Below are 21,773 nucleotides of genomic sequence, written 5' to 3' on the forward strand. Positions count from 1 at the left end.
TCTGTTATTGTTGCTAATGTTCATTTTTTTCTTTCTGGAGCTGGTATTTCTCCTTTATGCTCTTTTATTTTTCATATGTATTAATTGTAAAGAGAGTTTTTTTTCTTATTACTTAAGATTCTTCACTCTTTTTCTGAAAGTGATGTGTTTAGTTTCAGTGCAGAGAGTTGTGAGAATTGGGGTGGGAAATCCCCTCTGGTCGATGCAGGTCTAAATGAGAAAGAATTCACAAACCCTGAAATCTGTAGCAAAAAGGAAAGTTTATTGTTCACTAAGAAAGAGCTCTCTTAGCGGGCAAATTCCTAATGAGAAATTTTGCAAAGAATGTGTTAACAGACCTCTGTTTTATGGGTAAGTCTTGGCCTGGGGGCTGGGAGGCAGTTTGAGCTGATTATCATACCAAGATCTCCAACTGAATAAAATCATTTTGAAGGCTTTTTCCCAGTCTGGAATTTCCTGAAGAGAATCGAGGCCATCCCAAAAAGATCAATGGAGGGTAATTTGATCAAGATCTCCAATTGAATGACATTGCTTAATTTGGGAAGGACTTGTCTGAGAAAGTATGCTTTTTCCTACAACTTGTGTTATCTCATAATATTCAAACTAATTTCTTGATGATTCAGACAATTCCATAAGTACCTTATCTTTGTCTACCCAGTTTTATTGAAAAATAAAGGCAGTTGATTCCAGGGGAAGTGATGAAAAAGTCTATATTACTCTATTTGCAAAGGTGGGAGAATATGAGTGTGGAGTATGATATATGCTGTTGACTCAGTTGATCTGTTGGTACATATTGCCAAATTGCCTTTTCAAAATTTTCTTTATCATTCTTTGTGTAGAGTATGGGAGTGGAATGCATTCAGAAAATGAAGGTGATATTAAAAACAAAAGATAACACTAAGAAAAAAATTTAATTAACCAAGGAGGTGATGGGAATCTACACCTTATCAGAAAAAACTTTTTAAATAAGAAGGATCCAAGCCATTTCACCCCAATTTATAATAGTGTTGATTAACTCAATAGAAATGATCTATTAAAGCTTATATATATCTCCGAGGTCTCATATTGAGAAAACTATACATTAACATTATCTATGTTCTAGTGTATTTTTACTTTATTAAATATTTCCCAATTTCATTTTAATTGAGTTCAGGCAGATTAAACTCATCCAGAATTTTGTAGGTTGCAATGGCAGGGTGCTGCAGATTTGATAATTCTAGTTTACATTATTAAAACCTATCCATACTCAAGTATTGGTAGCCATTTAAAATATCATACATTCATCCTATTTCCCAGTTAAATAGGCAAATTAAACCAAGTACACAGATTAATACTTCTTCAAATAAATCAATTGGACTATAGAAAGCAAAATAAAGAAGCCTCTTAAAGGAGAAAAATAAAATACTTTAAGTAAGTGATTTAAAATATACAGAAACCATTGGTCTCATTTGCATCAATTACCTACACATAATCTTAGGATAATCATTATTAAGGGATGGGCATCCTGCACTCATCATTGGGAAGGGACAAGTGAATAAAGATTTATGTTCACCCTAGTTATTGTCTTTTTTTTTTTTTTGCATCAAGGAAATAGAAGTAAAAGTTTGCTCTCAAGAAAGGAGAGCCATTCCTGGTCCTTTAATTCTGTGTTGAGCTATCATAATAAGCAGGGACACATTTCTTTGCATATAATATCTAGTATAGTGCAAATTTTTGAATCATTTAGGAAGTACTATGCATAATCACATCATTCACAGCATGTTTTTTTTTTTTTTAATTCATGAGATCAAAAATTGCATTTAAGGAAAAGGACCCACATGTGCAAAAATGTTAGTAGCAACCCTTTTTGTAGTGGCAAGGAACTGGAAAGTGAGTGGACATCTATTTTTTGAGGAACAACTGAATAAGTTATGGTATATGAATGTGATGGAACATTATTGTTTTATAAGAAATGACCAACATCTGAACTAATGCTAAGTGAAGTGAGTAACCAAGAGAACATTCTACATAGATAGCAACAAGAAGATTATATGAGACCAACTGTGATGGACTTGGCGCTTTTCAACAATAAGGTAATTCAGGCCAATTCCAATAAACTTGTGACGGAGAGAGCCATCTGCATCCAGAAAGAGGACTATGGGAACTGAATGTGGATTACACATGGTATTTTCACCTTTCTTTTTGTTTACTTGCTTGTTTGCTTTTTTCCTTTTTGATTTGATTTTTCTTGTGCAGCATGATAAATGTGGAAATATGTTTAGAAGAAGAATTGTACGTTTACTCTATATTGGATTACTTGCTTATCTAGGGAAGGGGGAGGGAAGAGAAAAGAAGGGAAGTCAAAAAGTTTGGAACACAAGATTTTGCAAAGGTGAATGTTTGAAAGTTATCTTTGGATGTATTTTGAAAATAAAAAGTTATTGTTAAATATTGCATTTAAATTCACTCTTTAAATAATTTTATTTGGTTCATATATTCTTAAGAATGTGATTCCTGAGTCTCAAGATTCAGTATTACTAATATAAGAAAACGATTTCCTTTTGTAATACTAATGCCATCAAGTCTAAACTTCAAATATTTAGGTGCCAAGCAGAGTGCTAAAGACTATGAAAGATATAAAAAGTATAATATAAAACTCTAAAGTTTTATTATTTTTTTTATCACATTCTGGGACATAACTCATTGACAAGTTTGAAATGATGTACTGGAGAAAGGGTCTTTTTTCCTATCCATTTTTCATTTAAATGAAAATATCACACAACACAGGCACTTTTATGCATGTCAATTCAACCTTCCATCCTTTTTGGAAAATTCCTTCTTTCTTAGAGGAAGCTAAGTGTCACCCGAAGTCAGGAAGATCTTGAGCTAAACTCTGCTTCATACTAATGATGTAATCATAGCAAGTCACTAAATCTCATTGGAGTTATCATATCTGCAAAATAAAAAGGACTGGTCTCAACAGCTCTATTCCACCTCTAAACCTACGACCCTAAATTGCAAACAAATTGGCCATTTGTAATTATAGAGGGAGTTTGGCTAGAGAAGGGGGTGGGAACTACGCTGAGATGGGAAGTCTTAAAAGTTTTACCAAGACAGTTTTTGCCCACAAAGAGCTTACAGTCAAGGATGCTACAACACGGTATAGTGATAGCATAGTGATAAATTCCAATATTTATTATTGGGAGATATGGGTTTGAATCCTGACTCTGCATCTCTGGATCTTTTATTATTCACCTGGGAGCTGAGCTAGTTGACAAAACTTTACCCTTAAAATTCATACCCAAATACTGAGAAGTGATTTAAATCTTGTTAGGGAGCTCTTGGGGAAAAATTCAATCAACAATCATCTCCCAATGCCAGGAGAATACAAATACCTCTCTAAGGAGATTGTATTGCAAATCTATAACCCGTTTGTATCAATTTGCCGGGGCCATAAGATGGGATTCTTTCTTCCTCTCCACGCACTTAACTATATATATTGTTTTCAGTGGCCTATGGGCTGTACCACGTACTAGACTGACCCTCCGCCTCCCGATTGTGTACTTTTACACTGAGTCCCTTCCGAATGCACCTGCCTTTCAGTTGCTCGAAAGACAGCACAAATTGCAATTCTCCGAGGGGCCTTCTCAGGTTCTTACCACCACACCGCCCCCTTTCCTCTGAGATGCTCTTCCATCTACTCAGCATTTATCTTCCTTGGACCATTAGCAAGTCATTTTCGCCATTAGAACGCCGTTCCCTGAATCTGAGGCTCAGAGTAAGCCCTAAAGCTACATCTGATTGACTGATAAGGCCAAGAACCCAATCCGGGTGCTAGCAAGGTGTAAAGGAAGATGTAATTGGTGGGGGCCTGGAATGGGGGTGGGTGGGGAAGAGGCCGCCAGGTGCCAGGGGCACCCGCCCACTCCCTAGTCGAGCAGGCCCACATAGAACAATAAGGCGGAATAGACTATTCTGGGACGCACGCAGGTTGGAATGAAGTTGTGATCCCGACTCGGCCGAACTGGCCGCGACCTCCCCTCCTGCCAACAGCCCCAATATCGGGAGGGGTTCATTGGGTCTCGGCGTCGCATGTTCCGTTAAGTAGCTCCCTTCACCGCGGCCCAGAGTGTTCTCGGAGTGCGATTGCCCAGCGCGCGCGCAGGGCAGGGGGTGGGGAAGGAGAGGGAGGGATAGCTAAGGGACGCCAGGGCATTTCCGGTTCAAAGAACCTCCCATTCTACACACCCCCTTCTCCCTCCTCGGAGGCTTCTGGGGATCCTCACTCTGATTGGGCAGCGCAAAGAAACCGCGCCTTAGAGGAAAGTGGCGGCGCCAACCTTTCTTTGCATCCCCCGCCCTCCAACCCCCATCATGCCTTCTCTTTCCCCCCTCCCTGTTACCATCTCTCTCCCCCCTCCCTTCTCCCGCACGCGACCGCGCGCACGCTCGCGCACCCGGGGAAACAGTCTGAGTCGCTGCGTCTCCGCCATTCGGGAAAGGAGCCGCGCGCGCGCAGCAGGGGCTCGCGGACCCAGTCTGGGAAGCCGCCGCCGCTGCCGCTGCGTGGGCTCCGGTCCGCGAGGAACGGACTGTCCCGGTCCCACCCCCCTGGCCCGGCTCTCCCCGCACACCACGTGCCCGCCGCTCCCCCTCCCCCCTCTGCCCTGCACGGTAGGAACGCGCGCGCGGAGCCCTGGCTTAACGGGGAGGGGGAGGGGCTGCGGATAGTGAGTGTGTATGTGCGCGCGCGCGCGCGTATATATATGTGTGTGTGTTGGGGCGGGCGGGATCAGGATGGATGGGGGAGGGGGAATCTGCCCTCACGCCCTTTCGTGTTTTGTTTCCGTGCGTTGCTTTTAACGGGTTACTGGTGTGCCAGCCCTCAATGCCTGTTGGTCTGATATAGAAAAAAATCTTCGGGCTTTTCTATATTGGAACAGGGGCTGGAGAGGCGGGTGTCGGGTCTCGCGGATACAAGTGTGCAAGGTGCCCCGCCCAGGAGAAACCTTTAAAAAAAAGCCTGTATTCCTGAAGAGAAGCTATAGTAGCTTAAAAAAGTGAGCTGCAGATGTACCTCGCCACCTGTTTTTTTCTGAGTCCGAAGCATTTTGTAAATTACTTTGCAGCTTAAAACAAAATTCAGTAGATCCTGCTGTCTAGATAGAAAGGTAAACCCGTGGGGGGAGGGAGGGGCGAATGCAAGATTGCACAAGATTTGATTAAAAGCTCCATGCAAGGAAAAAGACACTTTGAAAGCCGAGAGCCTCATACATTATCATTCTCTCTTGTTTTCCATTGTAACTACAGAGTATCAATTTATATATTTAATTACCCAGTTAAGAGTGAAGATCTGTGACAACTGTTTCATCCATTTATCTTGGATAAACAAGATAAATTAGAAAAAGATAGAACTAGAATTTCATTTGTGGTGTAATTTGTTTTGCAGACTACACCCCAAAATTCTGTTACACAGTATCTTGCTCATAGTTGGCCATCAGAAAATGTTTAATTTAGTGATTATAAGTAGAATAAAATGACTAATTGATAATGCAGGGAGAAAAAAAAGACTTCCGAAAAAATATGTATTTACATAAAATAAAAAATAATTGCAAAACTCTGTTGTGGAAAATCAGAACCAGATGGTGAGATGACAGAGCAGGGCTTTTACTATCATCAAAGATTAATGTTTATCTATTTAGGAAAAGAAGTAGATTTATAATAGAATGAAATGAGACTTGGTGCTAAGTTTTGTGGGTAGATTAGAATAATTAGGACAAGTAATTTTGATTATTATGGACTAGGTAGAATTTTTGTAGTCAGAAAAGGAGTGATTTAAACATTGATCAGTGATTTAGGTCTTAGAATTTTGAAAGTGAAAAATTCATTGATTAATCATAGAGATTTTCCATACTATAGTCACATTAGGAATAGTTTCTTTGGAGTTCCTGATATGGTCATCACACCTCTGCTTGACCGCTTTAGTGACAACAAATTTGCTGTTTTGTGATATTGAATAGCTCTAATTGTTGGAAAGTTCTTATGTTGAATCAAAATCTGTTTCCTTGTAACATCCAATTGGTCCTAATTCTGCCCTCTTAAGCAATACAAACAAACCTAATCCCATTCACATGACACGCTTTCAAATAATTGAACATAACTATCATGTTGCCCTTGTAAGCTCCTTGAGAGCTGGGACAGTCTTTTGCCTTTCTTTGTATCCCCAGCACTTAGCACAGAGTTTAATAGATACTTGTATTTTGTTCCTAATAGATGCTTGTTGGTGGCTCATTGCTTCTAAAGTCATAATGTTCACAGCTTACTCATCTGCACCACATAAGACATAGTTTTAAGATTTCTTAACATTTTGATTACTTTCCTCTAGAAGCTATCTAGTTTGTCCTTGTCCCTCTCAAAATATGGTGTCTAGAAATAAACTCTATAAGAGTGCTATCTTGGCTGCCTTAGTTGAAATCTTAGGCTCTGAGTATGATGATATGGCAGCCAAGAAAACTAGTGGGATCTTATATTTCATTAAAGGTGTGGTTAGACTGCATCTGGAGTATTGTGGTCAGTTCTGGGTTCCACATTTTAAGAGGAACATTGATAAGTTGGGAGAAATGTCCCAACGAGGAGTCAACTTTAGGGTTAAGAGCTGATTGGGAATGTTTAGTCAATAGAAGGCTGGCACAAGAAAGAAGAGTTAGTTCTGTATTCCTTGGTCCTAAGGTTCTGAGGAAAGAGCAGCAACAGGTGCAAAAGGGTTTTATAAACTTAAGCTTGATATCAGGAAAAAGCTTCCTAACAAACTATCTAAATATAAGGTGGACTGCCTCACATGTTCTTTACATTGGATATTTTGAGGCAAGTTGCATATTCATTTGTCTAGTATATTGTTCATAAGATTCTTTTTCTGATATGGGTTAAATTAGATGGCCATTCAGTGATTCTTTGAAATCTCACAACTATGGTGAGAGTGGGATTTTTGTCTTCTTTTATTTGAACACAATATTACTGTGCCTTAAAATTTTGTTGTTTTTGTTTGTTTTGTTTTGTTGTTGTTGGGTTTTTTATTGATTGGCTTATTATTGAATTTGTGGTCAAACAAAATTCTAGATTTTTGCAATTCTAGATTTAGATCGCTCTTAAATTTCATCCTCTTTGTTTTGACTTATTTCTATTTCTGGGGGATCTTTTTGAAATCTTGTCATCTTACTCAGCTTAGTGTCATGAGCAGATTTAATAAGTTTATGTTTTATCAAAATAGTGCATATAAATATTGATCAGAATAGACCAAGGATAGAAATTTTTATGACAGGCCAGAATCTGTAGATTTACCATGAAACATTAATCAATCAATTACTTAATTCACTTCTGGTTGTATGACTCCATTTTATTGTTCCTTATTTTCCGTCTTGGGGGAAAATATCCCATGAAGTTATCATGAAATACTGTTATCTGATATGCTGAAATCACATGTGTTTATGGTTTCATCTTCCAGCTGAATAATCAAAAAATGATAAAAATGTTCGTTTAGTATAATCTTAATAATCTCATGTTGGCACTGAGTGAGCATAATTATATGTGTCTACAAACCATTTGCTTAGAAATTTGTTGTAGAATTTCACCAATGAATAACATTAAAAACTACCCCTCCTTTGTACATCTGGAATCCATTTTTTATTCTGAAAAAATCCAATTTGTCTATCTCCAGTCTTCTGGTAACTTATTCTTGTTTTCTCAAAAACAAAAATGGGGGCTTTTTTTTTTTTTTTTTACATTTGCAAATTATTTTAGCATTTGGTTTATAAATCCTCTGGATCCAGAGGCCTGATGTTATACTTTTTGAATAATATTTGTTCTATTCTTTATATTGTGAGAATTGAATTTTAGGAAGTCTATTTCTTTCTGTTCTAACTTAGCATCCCATCATCTCCAAACACTGTCTTTGGTTTTTCTTTGCTAATCATTTTGCTCTAAACATAATTTATTTGTAAAAAGTTCCTTCATATTCCTTTTTGTTGTCTCTAACATTGCTTCAGAATCTTAGTTTTGGGCTTTGCTTTCCTGATGCTGGCCTTATATGGTATGTTCATGCCACTCTGACATTTCATATATGTACTTTTTTTAAAAAATAGCTTTTTATATAAAAAACATACGTATGGGTAATTTTTCAACACTGACACTTGCAAAAACTTCTGTTTCAACTTTTCCCCTCCTTCCTTCCACCTCCTCCCCTAGATGGCAGATAGTCCCATACCTGTTAAATATAATATATGTATACATATTTATACAGTTATCTTGTTGCACAACAAAGATTGGATTTAGAAAGTAGGTAAAAATGACCTGAGAAGAAAAAACAAAAATGCAAGCAAACAATAACAGAAGGAGTAGAAATGTTATGTTGTGGTCCATACTCATTTCCCATTGTTCTTTCTCTGGGTGTAGCTGGTTCTGTTTATTACAGACCATTTGGAACTGATTTGGATCCTCTCATTGTTGAAGAGAGCCATGTCCATCAGAATTGATCATTCTATAGTATTGTTGTTGAAGTATATAATGATATCCTGGTTCTACTTATTTCACTTAGCATCAGTTCCATACATGTACTTTAAAATCTAAGCTCTTGAAGCTCCCTTTTTAATTCTTTTAGAAATCTTTCTTTACTGTTTATCATCAAAATATTTTGTGATTGTTTAGTTTTCTTGGGTCAAAATCTTTTTTTTTATATGATAGTTATTTCTCTAAATTTTTTAAAAAAACATATCTAAAAGTACATAGAATTTGATTTACATCAGAATCTCATTTAAAGAGAATGAACTTAGACCTCTAGGTCCAGAGAATTTGGTAGGCACCAACAAATATTATGAAACTTTTTTTTATGTCCCCAACTTTACCATTGATTCTATTTTTTTGAATAAATTACACTATTCTTTGGTCATAGTCCAATCATAGTTCCATTCCATTGAGTTACAATGACACAAGGGATTATAATTATCTTCTTTTGTTAGAATTTAAAGTTTGCAGGATTACCAATATTTGGTATATAGACATATGAAATCATAAATTGTTTTCAGTTCTATTCCCTTAACTTTTGCCATATGAAGAAGAATAACACTGCCATTATGCTATCTTCTAGAGAATCTAGTTTTACAATTATGTGTGACCATTTTTCTTGTTTCCCCTTAGTTTAGAAACTTTTTGATCAGATGAGAATTTCCTAACAGACATTTTTTTTCCCAGACAATATAAGACAATTCTCTTACTTGCCAGAATCCTTTATTTTGATGCTGTCCAAGCCACGTTCCAATAATACATAGTTTCTATTTTTCCTCTGTTATATTTGTTTATTAATAGAATCTTAGAGTTAAAAGGTACCTTAAAAATCAGCTAGTTCAACTCTACATATAAGAGATTTCTATTAAGTCATCCTCTTATTGAACAGTTTCTTGTGATATTACTGATACTCTTTAAAGCTCTTAATGGATTTTCCACCCCCTTTCTTGACTTTCTTTCTGGAATATTAAATCTTACAGAAGAAAATATAGGGAGAAGACTGAGGAGAAAAATTACAAATCATTAGGATAAGGGAAGGCTTAAAATTTTTTTTAATTATTATTTTTATTATTAACATACAATTAATTATAATGCCATAATATAATTAATTGTTAATTTGTTATCATTTAGATTTATTTCATTTAATTTTATTTATTTATTTATTATGGCTTTTTATTTACAAGATATATGCATGGGTAATTTTTCAGCATTGACCCTTGTAAAACCTTCTGTTCCAACTTTTCCTCTCCTTCCCCCCACCCACTTCCCCAGATGATAGGTAGACCAATACATGTTAGAGAAGTTAAAGTATATGTTAAATACAATATATGTATACATATCCATACAGTCATTTTGCTGCACAAGAAGAATCGGACTTTGAAATAATGTAAAATTAACCTGTGAAGGAAATCAAAAATGCAAGCGGACAAAAATAGAGGGATTGGAAATGCTATGTAGTGATAAGGGAAGGCTTTTTGGAAGAATTGGACTTTCAAAAGGTTGATAAGAATTCAGCAGGTGAAGAAAAGGAGGGAAGACATTACTGGCAAGGAACTAGCCTGTACAGAAGCATAGAAATGTGAGAGTAAAGTATGAGTTCATTTTTTACTGAAGTTTGTGTAGGGTGGAAAGTTGTCCATTTTGATTGAAACATATGTATAGTGGAGCATTATATTGTTAAAAAGGCCTGAGATATCATTACACATCTATGCATAAACAAACATTTTGGCACATATAGGTCCCTTTCCCTTCTTTAATATCTCTTTGGGATATAAGCCTAGTAATAACACTGCTGGATCAAAGGGTATGCATAATTTGATAACTTTTTGAGCATAGTTCCTAATTGCTTTCCAGAATGGCTGGATCTATTCACAACTCCACCAGCAATGCACCAGTTTTCCCACATCCCCTCCAACATTCGTCACTATCTTTTCCTGACATCTTAGCCAATCTGACACGTGTGTGGTGGTATCTCAGAGTTGTCTTAATTTGCATTTCTCTGATTAATAATGACTTGGAGCATCTTTTCATATGGCTAGAAATAGTTTACATTTCTTCATCTGAAAATCGTCTGTTTGTATCCTTTGACCATTTATCAATTGGAGAATGGCTTAATTTCTTATAAATTAGAGTCAATTCTATATGTTTTGGAAATGAAGCCTTTATCAGAACCTTTAACTGTAAAACTGTTTCCCCAGTTTATTGCTTCCCTTCTAATCTTATCTGCATTAGTTTTGTTTGTACAAAAACTTTTCAATTTGATATAATCAAAATTTTCTATTTTGTGATCAATAATGATCTCTAGTTCTTCTTTGGTCACAAATTCCTTCCTTCTCTACAAGTTTGAGAGGTAAACTATCCTGTTCCTCTAATTTATTTATAATCTCGTTCTTTGTGCCTAAATCATGGACCCATTTTGACTTTATCTTGGTGTATGGTTGTTAAGTGTGGGTGCATGCCTAGTTTCTGCCATACTAATTTCCAGTTTTCTCAGCAGTTTTTGTCAAATAATGAATTCTTATCCCAAAAGTTGGGATCTTTGGGTTTGTCAAACACTAGATTGCTATAGTTATTCGCTATTTTGCCCTGTGAGACATGGCTCTTTTCAACAATGAGATGATTCAGTCCAGTTTCAATGATCTTGTACTGAAGAGAGGCATCTACACCCAAAGAGAAGAATATGGGGATTGAATGTGGATCACAACTTTTTGTTTGCTTGCATTTTGTTTTCTTTCTCATTTTTTCCTTTTTTGACCTGATTTTTCTTGTGCAGCATGATAATTGTGGAAATGTGTATAAAAGAATTGCATATGTTTTAACATATATTGGATTACTTGCCATCTTGGGGAGGCAATGGGGAGAAGGGAGGAAAAAATTTGGAAGACAAGGTTTTACAAGGGTGAATATTGAAAATTATCTATCCATATGTTTTGAAAATAAAAGCTCTAATAATAATAAAAAGGCAGAGTAATTCCAGGTTGAGGATGCTTTTGACCAGAAAAGTGAGTGCCAGGAAGTCTTGGAAGGAGGCAGTAGTCAGTCAGGTATTGTTGAGGGCTGGCCTGTAATTGGTTGGTGGTAGTGGGATTAGAGAGGAAGGAGAATTCATTGAAGCAGTGTGGTGATAGAATTGACAAAGTCTAGTACCTGATTGATTTTAGACGAGAGGAAAAGAGTTAGGTTATAAATTTAAGAGAATGAGTGAGTGGCAGGCCCCTTTCCCATTCCTCAAGGAAAATGTAAGAAGGGGCCAGATTATGAAGGACTTTAAATATATAATTTTCTCCTCAGAACAGTTTTTAGCATTTAAAAACAAACAAACTTTTGAGCTTCAGATTTTCTTTCTCTTTCCCTCATTGAGAAGGCAAACAATTTGATAATAGGTTATACATAGGCATTTGTGTAGAACATGTTTCCATGTTGGTCATGTTGTGAAAGAAAACACAGACCAAAAAAAACCTCAAACAATCTGCATTCAGATTCTACCAGTTCTTTCTCTGGAGAGGGATAACATTTTCATCCTAAGTCTATGAAGGACTTCAGAAGCCTAGCAGACGATTTTAAATTTGATCATGAGATGTTGAGGACTTGTACTGTGATACTAATGCCAAAGGAGAAAAGGGGACTTATTTGAGAGTTGTGACAAAGATAGAATGGAAAGGATATGGCAATTGTATGGATAGGGGTGAGAAAGATTGAGGATGACACTGGAATTTTGAGTCTGAATGAGTAGGAGGATGCCATTGCCTAGGTAAGTTAGGAAGAGGAGTGGGTTTAGAGGGAAAGGTAATGAGTTCAGTTTGGAACTTGTTGAGTTTAAGATGCCAATAGGACATCTTCTTCAAGATATTAAGTAGATAATTGTAGATGCAATCCTGGAGGTCAGATGATAAAGGTTAGGCCTGGATAAGTAAACCTGAGAATCATTTATATACAGATGATAATTGAATTAATGGGAGCTGATGAAATCATCAGGTGGAATAGTATTGAGAAGAAGAGAAAAGGGTCCAAGGATAGCCTTAAGTAACACCTATAGTTAATAGACGAAATCTGAATATAGATCCAACAATGGAGACTGAGAAGGAACAGTCAAATAGGTAGAACGATGTCTGTCTTCTGAGTTACTGAGATAAATACATTTCCTTTGTGACTTTCCCTTAATATTGTGTAAGAATCTGGCTGTTATTGACTTTTGTCACTCCTCTGGGTTCATAGCTGCTTAGGGTAAACACTTTTATCTACTTGACCTCTTCTTTCCTTCCTTTCTGATGACTGATTAATAATTAAGAAAGTATCACCTGATTCTAGTAGAAACTCATCTTCTACTTCTTAGAAGCCTTAAATCTTCTCAGTAATAAGTAGTACTTAACTCTCCTACTTCTGTGCCTGTCCATTGCTCCAGAGAAGTAGAAGATGAGTTTCTACTAGAATCTACATTGTGAAAGATCAGTAGAAGAAAGCATGAATGACTTATTTCAGTAGGAACAAGATAAAGTAATATGATACATTGCAATCAAATGTATGCCATACTTGTTTACATATGTACTTATTCCTGGCCCTGTCCTTTCACTTTTGCATCTTAAAGCTTAAGTTGCAACAAAAAGAAGCATTTATTTATATAGTGAGTTATATAAATATTTGAATTAGTAACCTATAAACATGAAGTTGTATTAGTTGAAAATATGTCATAAAAGTCAGGAAAAGTTTAGATTATTGAGCAGTAGATTCTAATGTTTATTAAAGAACCATCGGCAAAGAGGGGAGTCACTCCAATGTCCTGCAAAGTTTTATCTGAGTATACAACCTTAAATTGTCATTTTGCCTTTTTGTATAATATCATACTGCTATCCAGATCCATTAAATAACTATTACTAAAATCATCCCCCACTCTTATAGGAAGGATCAATCAATAAGTATTTATTAAAGGTATACTGTGTGCCAAATTTGGTGTAGTAAGTGCTTAGAATTCAAAAGAATGTGAAAATAATCCTAGTCTAGAAGAAGTTTATATTATAAAGGTGATGGTGGAGAGACATGTAAATAAAGAGGTACATATAATATTACAGATTAGACAGAAAGTAATCATAAAAGAGAAGGCTCTAACAGACCAGGGAAAGGCCTCTTGCAGAAGGTAACTAAACTAAGTCTTGAAGGAAGCAAGAGTTTTTAAGAGGAGGAAAAGCATTCTAGGTAGAAGGAATGGTCAATGGAATGTTATGTGTGAGAAGCAGCATATAGGCTGCAAATAGGTAGCTAGATCAGAGTTTATGTAAGAGAGTAAAGTATCAGTACACTGGAAAGATCTTCTGGACCTAGAAAGACTGGAAGAAGTCAATTTGTGAAGATATTATGTCAAACCAAAGGATTTTATATTTTATTTTAGAGGAAATAGAGAACCATGGAGTTTATTACTTGGGGAGAAAGTTTGGTGGGTAATAGGATTAAAACTTGAGGGGGAAAAAGTTTAACAACTTATTTGAAGATGGATTCAAATGGGGAAACACTTGAGGCCAGAAGATTGGATGTATATATATTCAGCAAAGAAGACTTAGGAATAGTCAGACAAATAAGAGGGGAATCAGTAAAGAATAATATCAGAAAAACTCAAGAGAGGAGAGATTAACCAAGAGAAATGATCATCAGTTGCAGAGAGGTAATTGATTATCGATTTGATTTGAAAGAAGACCATTAGATATGGCATTGGTTGTAAAAGATTATTGGTAACTTTGAAGGGAGTGACAGTTGCAGTTTAAAACAGTTAACTTTTTCAAGGCCTTTATCTGAAGAGCTGAGAAATGTGGGATGATTGCTACGATGAAATTGAAGATTTTCTTTAACAGTGGGACATTGCCAGCAAAAAAGGGACTAATAGATAAGGAAATCATGATGAAGAAAAAAGTGAGTTGGGGATGATGTTAGTTAGGGGCAGTCTACTGAAAAACATGGAAGATATATGGATTCAAGGCTGCACATAAAAGAGGTTTGCCTTGACACTGAAAAGAACTGCTTCTGCATTAAAGATGAGTAAAGAAAATTATATGGGGCGTGATGTCAGAAGGATATGAAATTAGGAAAAGAGGGAGCAATCAGCTTCTTTTTTTTTTCAATGAAATATGAAGCAAGATCCTCAAGTGAGAGTATGGGGAGAAGAGTGCTGTGGGTGTTTGAGAATGGTTTAGAATAGTTGCTTTGCTAAGTAGGATACAGAATTGATTAGGGAACAGTAGAAGGATATTGCAGTGAATACAATTGAGATGAGATAACATAAATCTGTAGTGGACCCAATTAAAAAATGGGCAAGGAATTTTAAAATGAAACGAAGATACAGTCTAATTCTCCTTTCTGTGTCTACTTTTTCAGGTCAATTCCTCAACATTCATGTTTGCTTCTCTATGCAAGGGGAAAGCCAGCTTAACTGTGGCTTAGCTAAAAAGCCATGTAGGATATCTGGTCTTTGAATACTAGTTTTGAAGCATCTGGTAAGATTTCTTTCATAACCTGCTATGTAATTTCTTCCAGCAACACTCTTATCTCCTCATCTTTTCTCAGATTTGTCTTTCTTGGCCTCTCCCCTACTTAGGAGTATTTGCATTGAACTTGAACTTGTTAAGCCTTGTTCCATTATCATTCTTTTTATTTACCTTTTCTTTTGAGTCTTAATATTTCTTATCCTTAATAATTCAGAATTTATATGTTTCTGAAATCTTTGCATAATGCAATATATTATTTGGAGGGATTATAAATACTTGCATGTATGAAAGTATTGTAGACATATATTTAATACAGAATATAAGGTTTGATTTGGTGAATTCAATTTCCTTCTTGCTCTATGGAAACTAGTTACAGAATTTTACCTGGCAGATTCTTTGTTGCAGAATACTTATAGAAATGTGTGGGCAACTCTTAGGAGCACACACAGCCAGATAGTGAGTCACTTAATACTTGACCTTTATGTAAAAAAGAAAAAAGACATTGAAGACTTTAAAGTGAGAGTTACCAGGGCTTTGACAAGTAGTATAAAAAAGTCTGGGTAGCAGATAACACAATAGAAGAGATTTGGAGATTGATGAAAACAGTTAAAAGTAGGCAGATTGAGGTAATTGATGGTAATTGGGAGAGAAAGAGGGAAAAAATAGAAGATTTGAGCTGGGATTCAAACCCAGGTCCTTTGATTCCACATTAAGTGCTTTTTCCATCACATAATATACTGCCTTATCTATAGGTTTTGCTTTTTTCAGTTGAGAAAATAGATAAATATGTACCTAGGTTCTTTAATCAAACTGGGACTTTTATAGGTTGCTTCTGAAAGTATCTGGTTTGCTACTTGACAAAAGTAAAACTCTGGCAAGTTGTTTAGGTGGGCAGTTTTAGAGAGGCAGTACTGTACTGGCTTGGTAGCTACAATTTCATTCATAAGAACCACTTCTGTCATTGTAAATTTTATAGGATCATAGTTTCAGAACTTGAAGAGACCTTAGGTGTCATGTGGTTCAACTCCCTCTTTTCTGTAATTGAAGAAACTGAAGCCCAGAGAGATTAAGTAATTTTGTCTAAGATTATTTGAAGGAACTTCTATTTGTACAATCTTATAATTTTCAAAATGGTTCCTAGGTTATAGGCTATTTAGATACAACTAAAGCAGTTAACAGGTAGGATGATTTATTGAAATTTGACCCTTCCACTTAATTTTAGGGCATTGTCATAAGAATGACATTGGAAACAAAATGATAGGGTATTGTTTCTGAGGTCAAAAGACTTATGTTCAAATCCTGCTTCTGATCCTTATTAGTCTGTGCTATCTCAGACAAGGTATTTAATATTCCTGAGTCTAGTTTCCTCATTGATAAATTTAATGTTTGAAATAATGAAATGGCCTTTGAAATCCCTTCTATCTCTATATCTATGAAATAAGAGTTTTCTACTTTGAATATAAATTGGTTTTAAAAAATTGTTTTTATTGATATCTTTTGTTTTTCATCATCTGGATTTTTCCTCTATATCCTTTGTTTTCCTTCTGTTCTTAGAAAAGGATCCTTTAAAACAGATTTTTGAGGGAGGAAAAAAAAGTCAAGAAAAAAATGCAGTAAAATTTACATATTAAAAAAAAATCTTCATTAACAAGATTTCTGCTTGGTTGGGTCAAAGATACTTTGGGGATATTGATTTTTGGATTGTTTTACCCATTTTTAAGACTGCATTATATCACAAATTTCTTTTTGCTTTATTTGTTTTATTTATTCATTCTAGGGAAGAATAAGACGTAAAAGTATTTTTCCAAAATTTTGGATAATGCCAGGGAGAGCTACAAAAATTTAAGGGGAGATGTGGGGAAAAGTATTAATACTCTGAAGAAAACTCTTTCCAGTTCTCTCAGGTGACATATATCCTCCTATACTTCAGAAAAGTTCAAACAGAAGACCTGCAAATAATTTGCACTGGCACTGTCAGTAACAGCTATTAAAATTATTAGGAATTTTGTGATTCGCTGAAACTTAATGCAGAATTGACAGATTTTACTGTATTATTTCAGAAACATTCAGCTTGAACAGTTATTATTGATTTGACCTTTATTGAATAATTAAAAGAAGACATTTTTGTTATAACTGTAATGCATTTCTATGTTCATTTGAAAAGTTGATCTTAGTGATGTTTGAATATTTTTCATTAAAAGTGGCACATATGTTATGAGAAAATTTTCATTGTTTTGTAGGCAAATAAGATAATTTGGTATGTGCTCATTATGCTCATAATTGAAAATAACCCAAACATTTGTAATGTTTACAATATTAGTAGTAGTCTATTGTGGCATAGGCAGATTCCCTGGAGGATCATTCTAGATCTGGGAAATTATTTTCTAAAGGTCACCATCTTTTCTAAGTTAATATTTGGTTTATTTAATTATTTTTGATGGAGACTGGAAATATAAAACATTATTAGTATTTTTTAGGCCCTCAGTAAAATATCCTGAATTTTGTTGCAAGAGTTGTCACTTAGTGCTTCAAAATCATTGTGTTGAGGCAGTGTGATTTTTGAGAATCTCCTAAGTCTTTAGTCAAAATAAGATTCATTGCTTTTTTTTGTTTTTTTGTTTTTTGTTTTTTGAGATCCGAGTACCCTTTGCAGAAATATACATCTGGCAGATATATCATCTTAAGTATTTTTATTATTTATAATTATGTAACTTGAATGGGTTGGGATTTATTGAATGGGTTGAATAGCATTCAAATAAAATATGAGAATAAATTATGATAACTCAACTGGTTTTTACTTTATTGCAGCAATATTGACGTGATTTCAGAGGACCTGTGCAAGTTCTAACAGATTTTTTAAAAATGGAAGTATTCCCAGAACTTCGTAAACAACCAGAACGTTTGGAATGTGATCACTGCAGTTTCAAAGGCACAGATTATGAAAATGTACAGATCCATATGGGTACCATCCATCCAGAGTATTGTGATGAAATGGATGCTGGTGGGTTAGGTAAAATGATATTTTACCAGAAAACTGCAAAGTTGTTTCACTGCCATAAATGTTTTTTTACCAGCAAAATGTACTGCAATGTGTACTATCACATTACATCCCAACATTCAGTAAAAGATAAGTGGGACGATAAACAGAAAAAACAGTTGGATAAGGAGACAGAAGCCGTGAAAACCCCTCTCTTCCCTGAGTCCCAGAAAATGTCTAATTCATCTGAAATTCAGAAATCCATGCCTGTTTTTTCAACAGAGTCACAGAAATCTACTCTTATTCAATCATCAGAATCATCTCACACTACTCCTGCTAGTTCTCCAGAGCTCCAGAAACCTACTTCTGGAGAGTCACAGAAACTTTCTGTTGGCTCTGACCTTCAAAAACCTGTCCTTTCTGAGTCTCAGAAATCTTCTCCTGTTCCTTCTCCAGAATCCCCGGAACTTCTCCCTTCTTTGGAACTACAGAAACTTACTTCTATGTCTCCCGAGCCACAGAAGTCTCCTGTTGCTAATCCCTTGGCCCAGAAGCTCTCTCATTTTACAGAGACATTGAGAACTCCTTTGTCAACTTCTCCTGAACCACAAGAACCAGTTCTAGCTTCTTCTCCTGAGCCTTGGGGATCATCTCCAAGTTCATCTCCTGAATCCCAGAAACCAGCTCTGACTGAATCTCCTGAACCTAGAAGGCCATCACCCGCTGTTTCTCCCGAGTCTTGGAAACCATCACCTGCTGTGTCCCCTGAACCAAGAAGGCCAGCTCCAGCAGTATCGCCAGGTCCTTGGAAACCTGTGGTATCTACATCTCCTAGACCTTGGAAACCTCCTCCTTCTGCATCACCTGGACCATGGAAGTCTGCTAATAAGCCTGCTCCTTCTGTGTCTCCTGGACCTTGGAAACCTTTACCTCTGTCATCTGGACCTTGGAAGCCGAGTCCACCTATGTCACCTGGATCCTGGAAGCCTTTACCTGTATCACCTAGTTCATGGAAATCTACCACGTCTGAGGCATGGAAGCCTGGACCCCCAGAACTTCGAAAGACATCTCCTATGTCACCTGAACTCTGGAAACCAGGTCCTTCTTCCCCAGAGACTCGCAAAACTGGTCCTCCATTGTCCCCTGAGCCTCGTAAACTAAGTCCCTCATCCCCAGAAGCTCGTAAACCAGCTTCTTCATCCCCTGAGGCCCGGAAGATTGGTCCCTCATTATCCCCAGAGGCCCGGAAGGCAGGCCCTCCCCTGTCACCTGAACTCCGTTTGCCAGGTCCCCCATTGTCTCCTGAATCCCGTAAATCAGGTCCTCCATTGTCCCCTGAACTTCGTAAAATAAGTCCCTCATTGTCCCCTGAAGCTCGAAAAACAGGTGCCCCTTTATCACCTGAGCTCCGAAAATCAGGTCCCCCACTGTCCCCTGAAATTCGTAAGGCAGTTCCTCCATTGTCCCCTGACCTTCGTAAGTCAGGACTTCCAGTATTATCTGAGCTCCGGAAGTCAGGTCCTCCATTGTCCCCTGAGCTCCGAAAATCAGGCCCTTCAATGTCTCCTGACCACCAAAAGTCTTCAGTATCACCAGAACTCTGGAAGGTTTCTTCTGATCAGTGGAAACCTTCTATTTCTGGAGAGTCTTGGAAACCTACTTCTAATGATTTTACTGAATCCCAGAAGACTGTAACTCCTGGGTCTCCAGATGTCTGGAAGTCTTCCTTTTTTCTTGAACCTCAGAAACCTGTCTTCCCTGAATCCCGGAAACCTGGTTCATCTGAATCTCTTAAATTGGCTTCAGAGACCCGAAAACCTACTATTTCTGGTGATGTTGACCCCCGAAAATCTGCCCTTTTCTCTGAGTCCCCCAAAAGCATATCTTCTGAGTCGCGGAAACGGGCTCTCTTCCCAGAATCAAGGAAACATACCCCTTTTCCTGAGCTTCACAAATCTGTTGCTCTTTACCCTGAATCTCAGAAGTTAGTTGAGTCTAGTGAGTATGATGAAACCATGGAAGATGAAAAAGATGATATTTTGACTCAGGAAGATGCATTATATTCTTGTCAAAAGAAGTTCAAGAAAGATAACCCAGACAACTCTGACACAGAACTTAGTAGTAGTGAATGTGGAAAAGCAGATTTAGATTTCCTAGATCTAAAAGGCCAGGAATCCAACAGTGATCAAGAGCAAGTTGATGTGGAATCAGTTGATTTCACTAAGGAAAAAATGGATGCTACTGATCAGCCAAAAAGCATCCTGCAGTTTACAGATGAGAAGGAGGCTTTTATCTCTGAAGAGGAAATAGCAAAATATATGAAGCGAGGAAAAGGAAAATATTTTTGCAAGATTTGTTGCTGTCGTGCTATGAAAAAAGGTGCTGTTTTGCATCATTTAGTTAACAAGCATAATGTTCATAGCCCATATAAATGCACAATATGTGGAAAGGCTTTTCTTTTGGAATCTCTTCTTAAAAATCATGTTGCAGCTCATGGGCAAAGTTTACTTAAGTGTCCCCGTTGTAATTTTGAATCAAATTTCCCAAGAGGCTTTAAGAAACATTTAACTCATTGTCAAAACCGCCACAATGAAGAAGCTAATAAGAAGCTTATGGAAACTATTGAGCCTCCTCCCCCTCCCCCACCACCACCTCCCCCTCCATCACCTCCACCTCCCCCTCCACCTGAAGAGCAAACCTAATTTTGAAAATTATGTATTATATACTTCAAAAATTTGTCTATTAAGAATAACCCTTGAAAGTGTTGCTCTTTTAGCCAGTTACGTAGTTTAGTTTGAATAAGTAGAAGTAAAGAGTTGAAAAGGTTGTATGATGTTTAGTTTGTGTCAATAGTAGTATAGAAAAGAAACTTTTCAGGATTTTTAGAGTATCTGTTCATGTGCCTATCTTACAATTCAATAAATTCATACTGGATATTCCAGATGGGTTGAATTTCTTCTCTGTGTATAATACATCTTGAAAGGTAATATACATTCCATTTAATTATAACTTTTACATATATTCTTAGATATGCAGTGAAATTTATCTTTTTTTGTGAAACTAAGTTCAAATTGAGAGGCAACATACTATGAGTGAGTAGAGAGTTGGCCTTGGAGTCAGGAAGATGTTCGAGTCCCATGTCTTTACACATTCTGGTATTGTGATCCTGGGCAAGTCATAGCAGCCTCCCAATGCCTCCAGGCAACAATGAGACTTAATTGTAGAACACTTGTTTTGTAGAGCTGCTCTGGTAGAGCTAAGTATCTTTGCCTCATAAAATCACAAGTCTGGACCAAAAAAATAATCCTTTAAAAAATTTAGGCGGCTTGATAATGACAGTGTTTATGAATTATGATTCATAATAATGAGTTATTAGGGGAAAATGCCCCAGCTATCTTTTTTCCTTCAAAAGCAGTTTTATTTCTTAAGTCATTTGGAATATCTTTTTTGTTTAATTGTTTTTTTCACAGATCTAAGTCATTTTGAAATTTGGGAATTTAATAATGCAGAAGGTAAATTGGCATTATTTGTACATCTTGAACCATTTCTAAAGTACTGATTAGATTTTTTTCTTTTATATGTTTTGGAAAATTTTTTAATTTTTATTGATATATTAGAAATAGAAGTCTATAAAGGAGCAACAGCAGTGTAAAATATTATATATCAAATTCCTCCATTAGAATGTAAGCTCTTTGTGAGCAGGAATTTTTTTACTTTTGTCTTTGTATCCTTATTGCCTTGCACATAGGCGCTTAATAAATGCTTGTTGGATTGGATTGGAAATTTAGGTT

At 36.4% G+C, this 21,773-nt stretch overlaps 1 protein-coding gene across 1 annotated transcript; it reads left to right on the top strand.

Annotated features, from left to right (window-relative positions):
- Positions 1–4,418: 4,418 nt before the first annotated feature.
- CHAMP1 (chromosome alignment maintaining phosphoprotein 1) lies at positions 4,419–21,765 on the top strand. Its single transcript, XM_051984267.1, has 3 exons — positions 4,419–4,653; positions 14,896–15,014; positions 17,814–21,765. The coding sequence occupies exon 3, from the start codon at positions 17,868–17,870 to the stop codon at positions 20,682–20,684; it is 2,817 nt and encodes a 938-aa protein (XP_051840227.1). The 5' UTR covers positions 4,419–4,653; positions 14,896–15,014; positions 17,814–17,867; the 3' UTR covers positions 20,685–21,765.
- Positions 21,766–21,773: the final 8 nt, after the last annotated feature.

Source organism: Antechinus flavipes, chromosome 3 (genome assembly GCF_016432865.1).
Source record: "Antechinus flavipes isolate AdamAnt ecotype Samford, QLD, Australia chromosome 3, AdamAnt_v2, whole genome shotgun sequence".
In the NCBI taxonomy this organism is placed as follows: domain Eukaryota; kingdom Metazoa; phylum Chordata; class Mammalia; order Dasyuromorphia; family Dasyuridae; genus Antechinus; species Antechinus flavipes.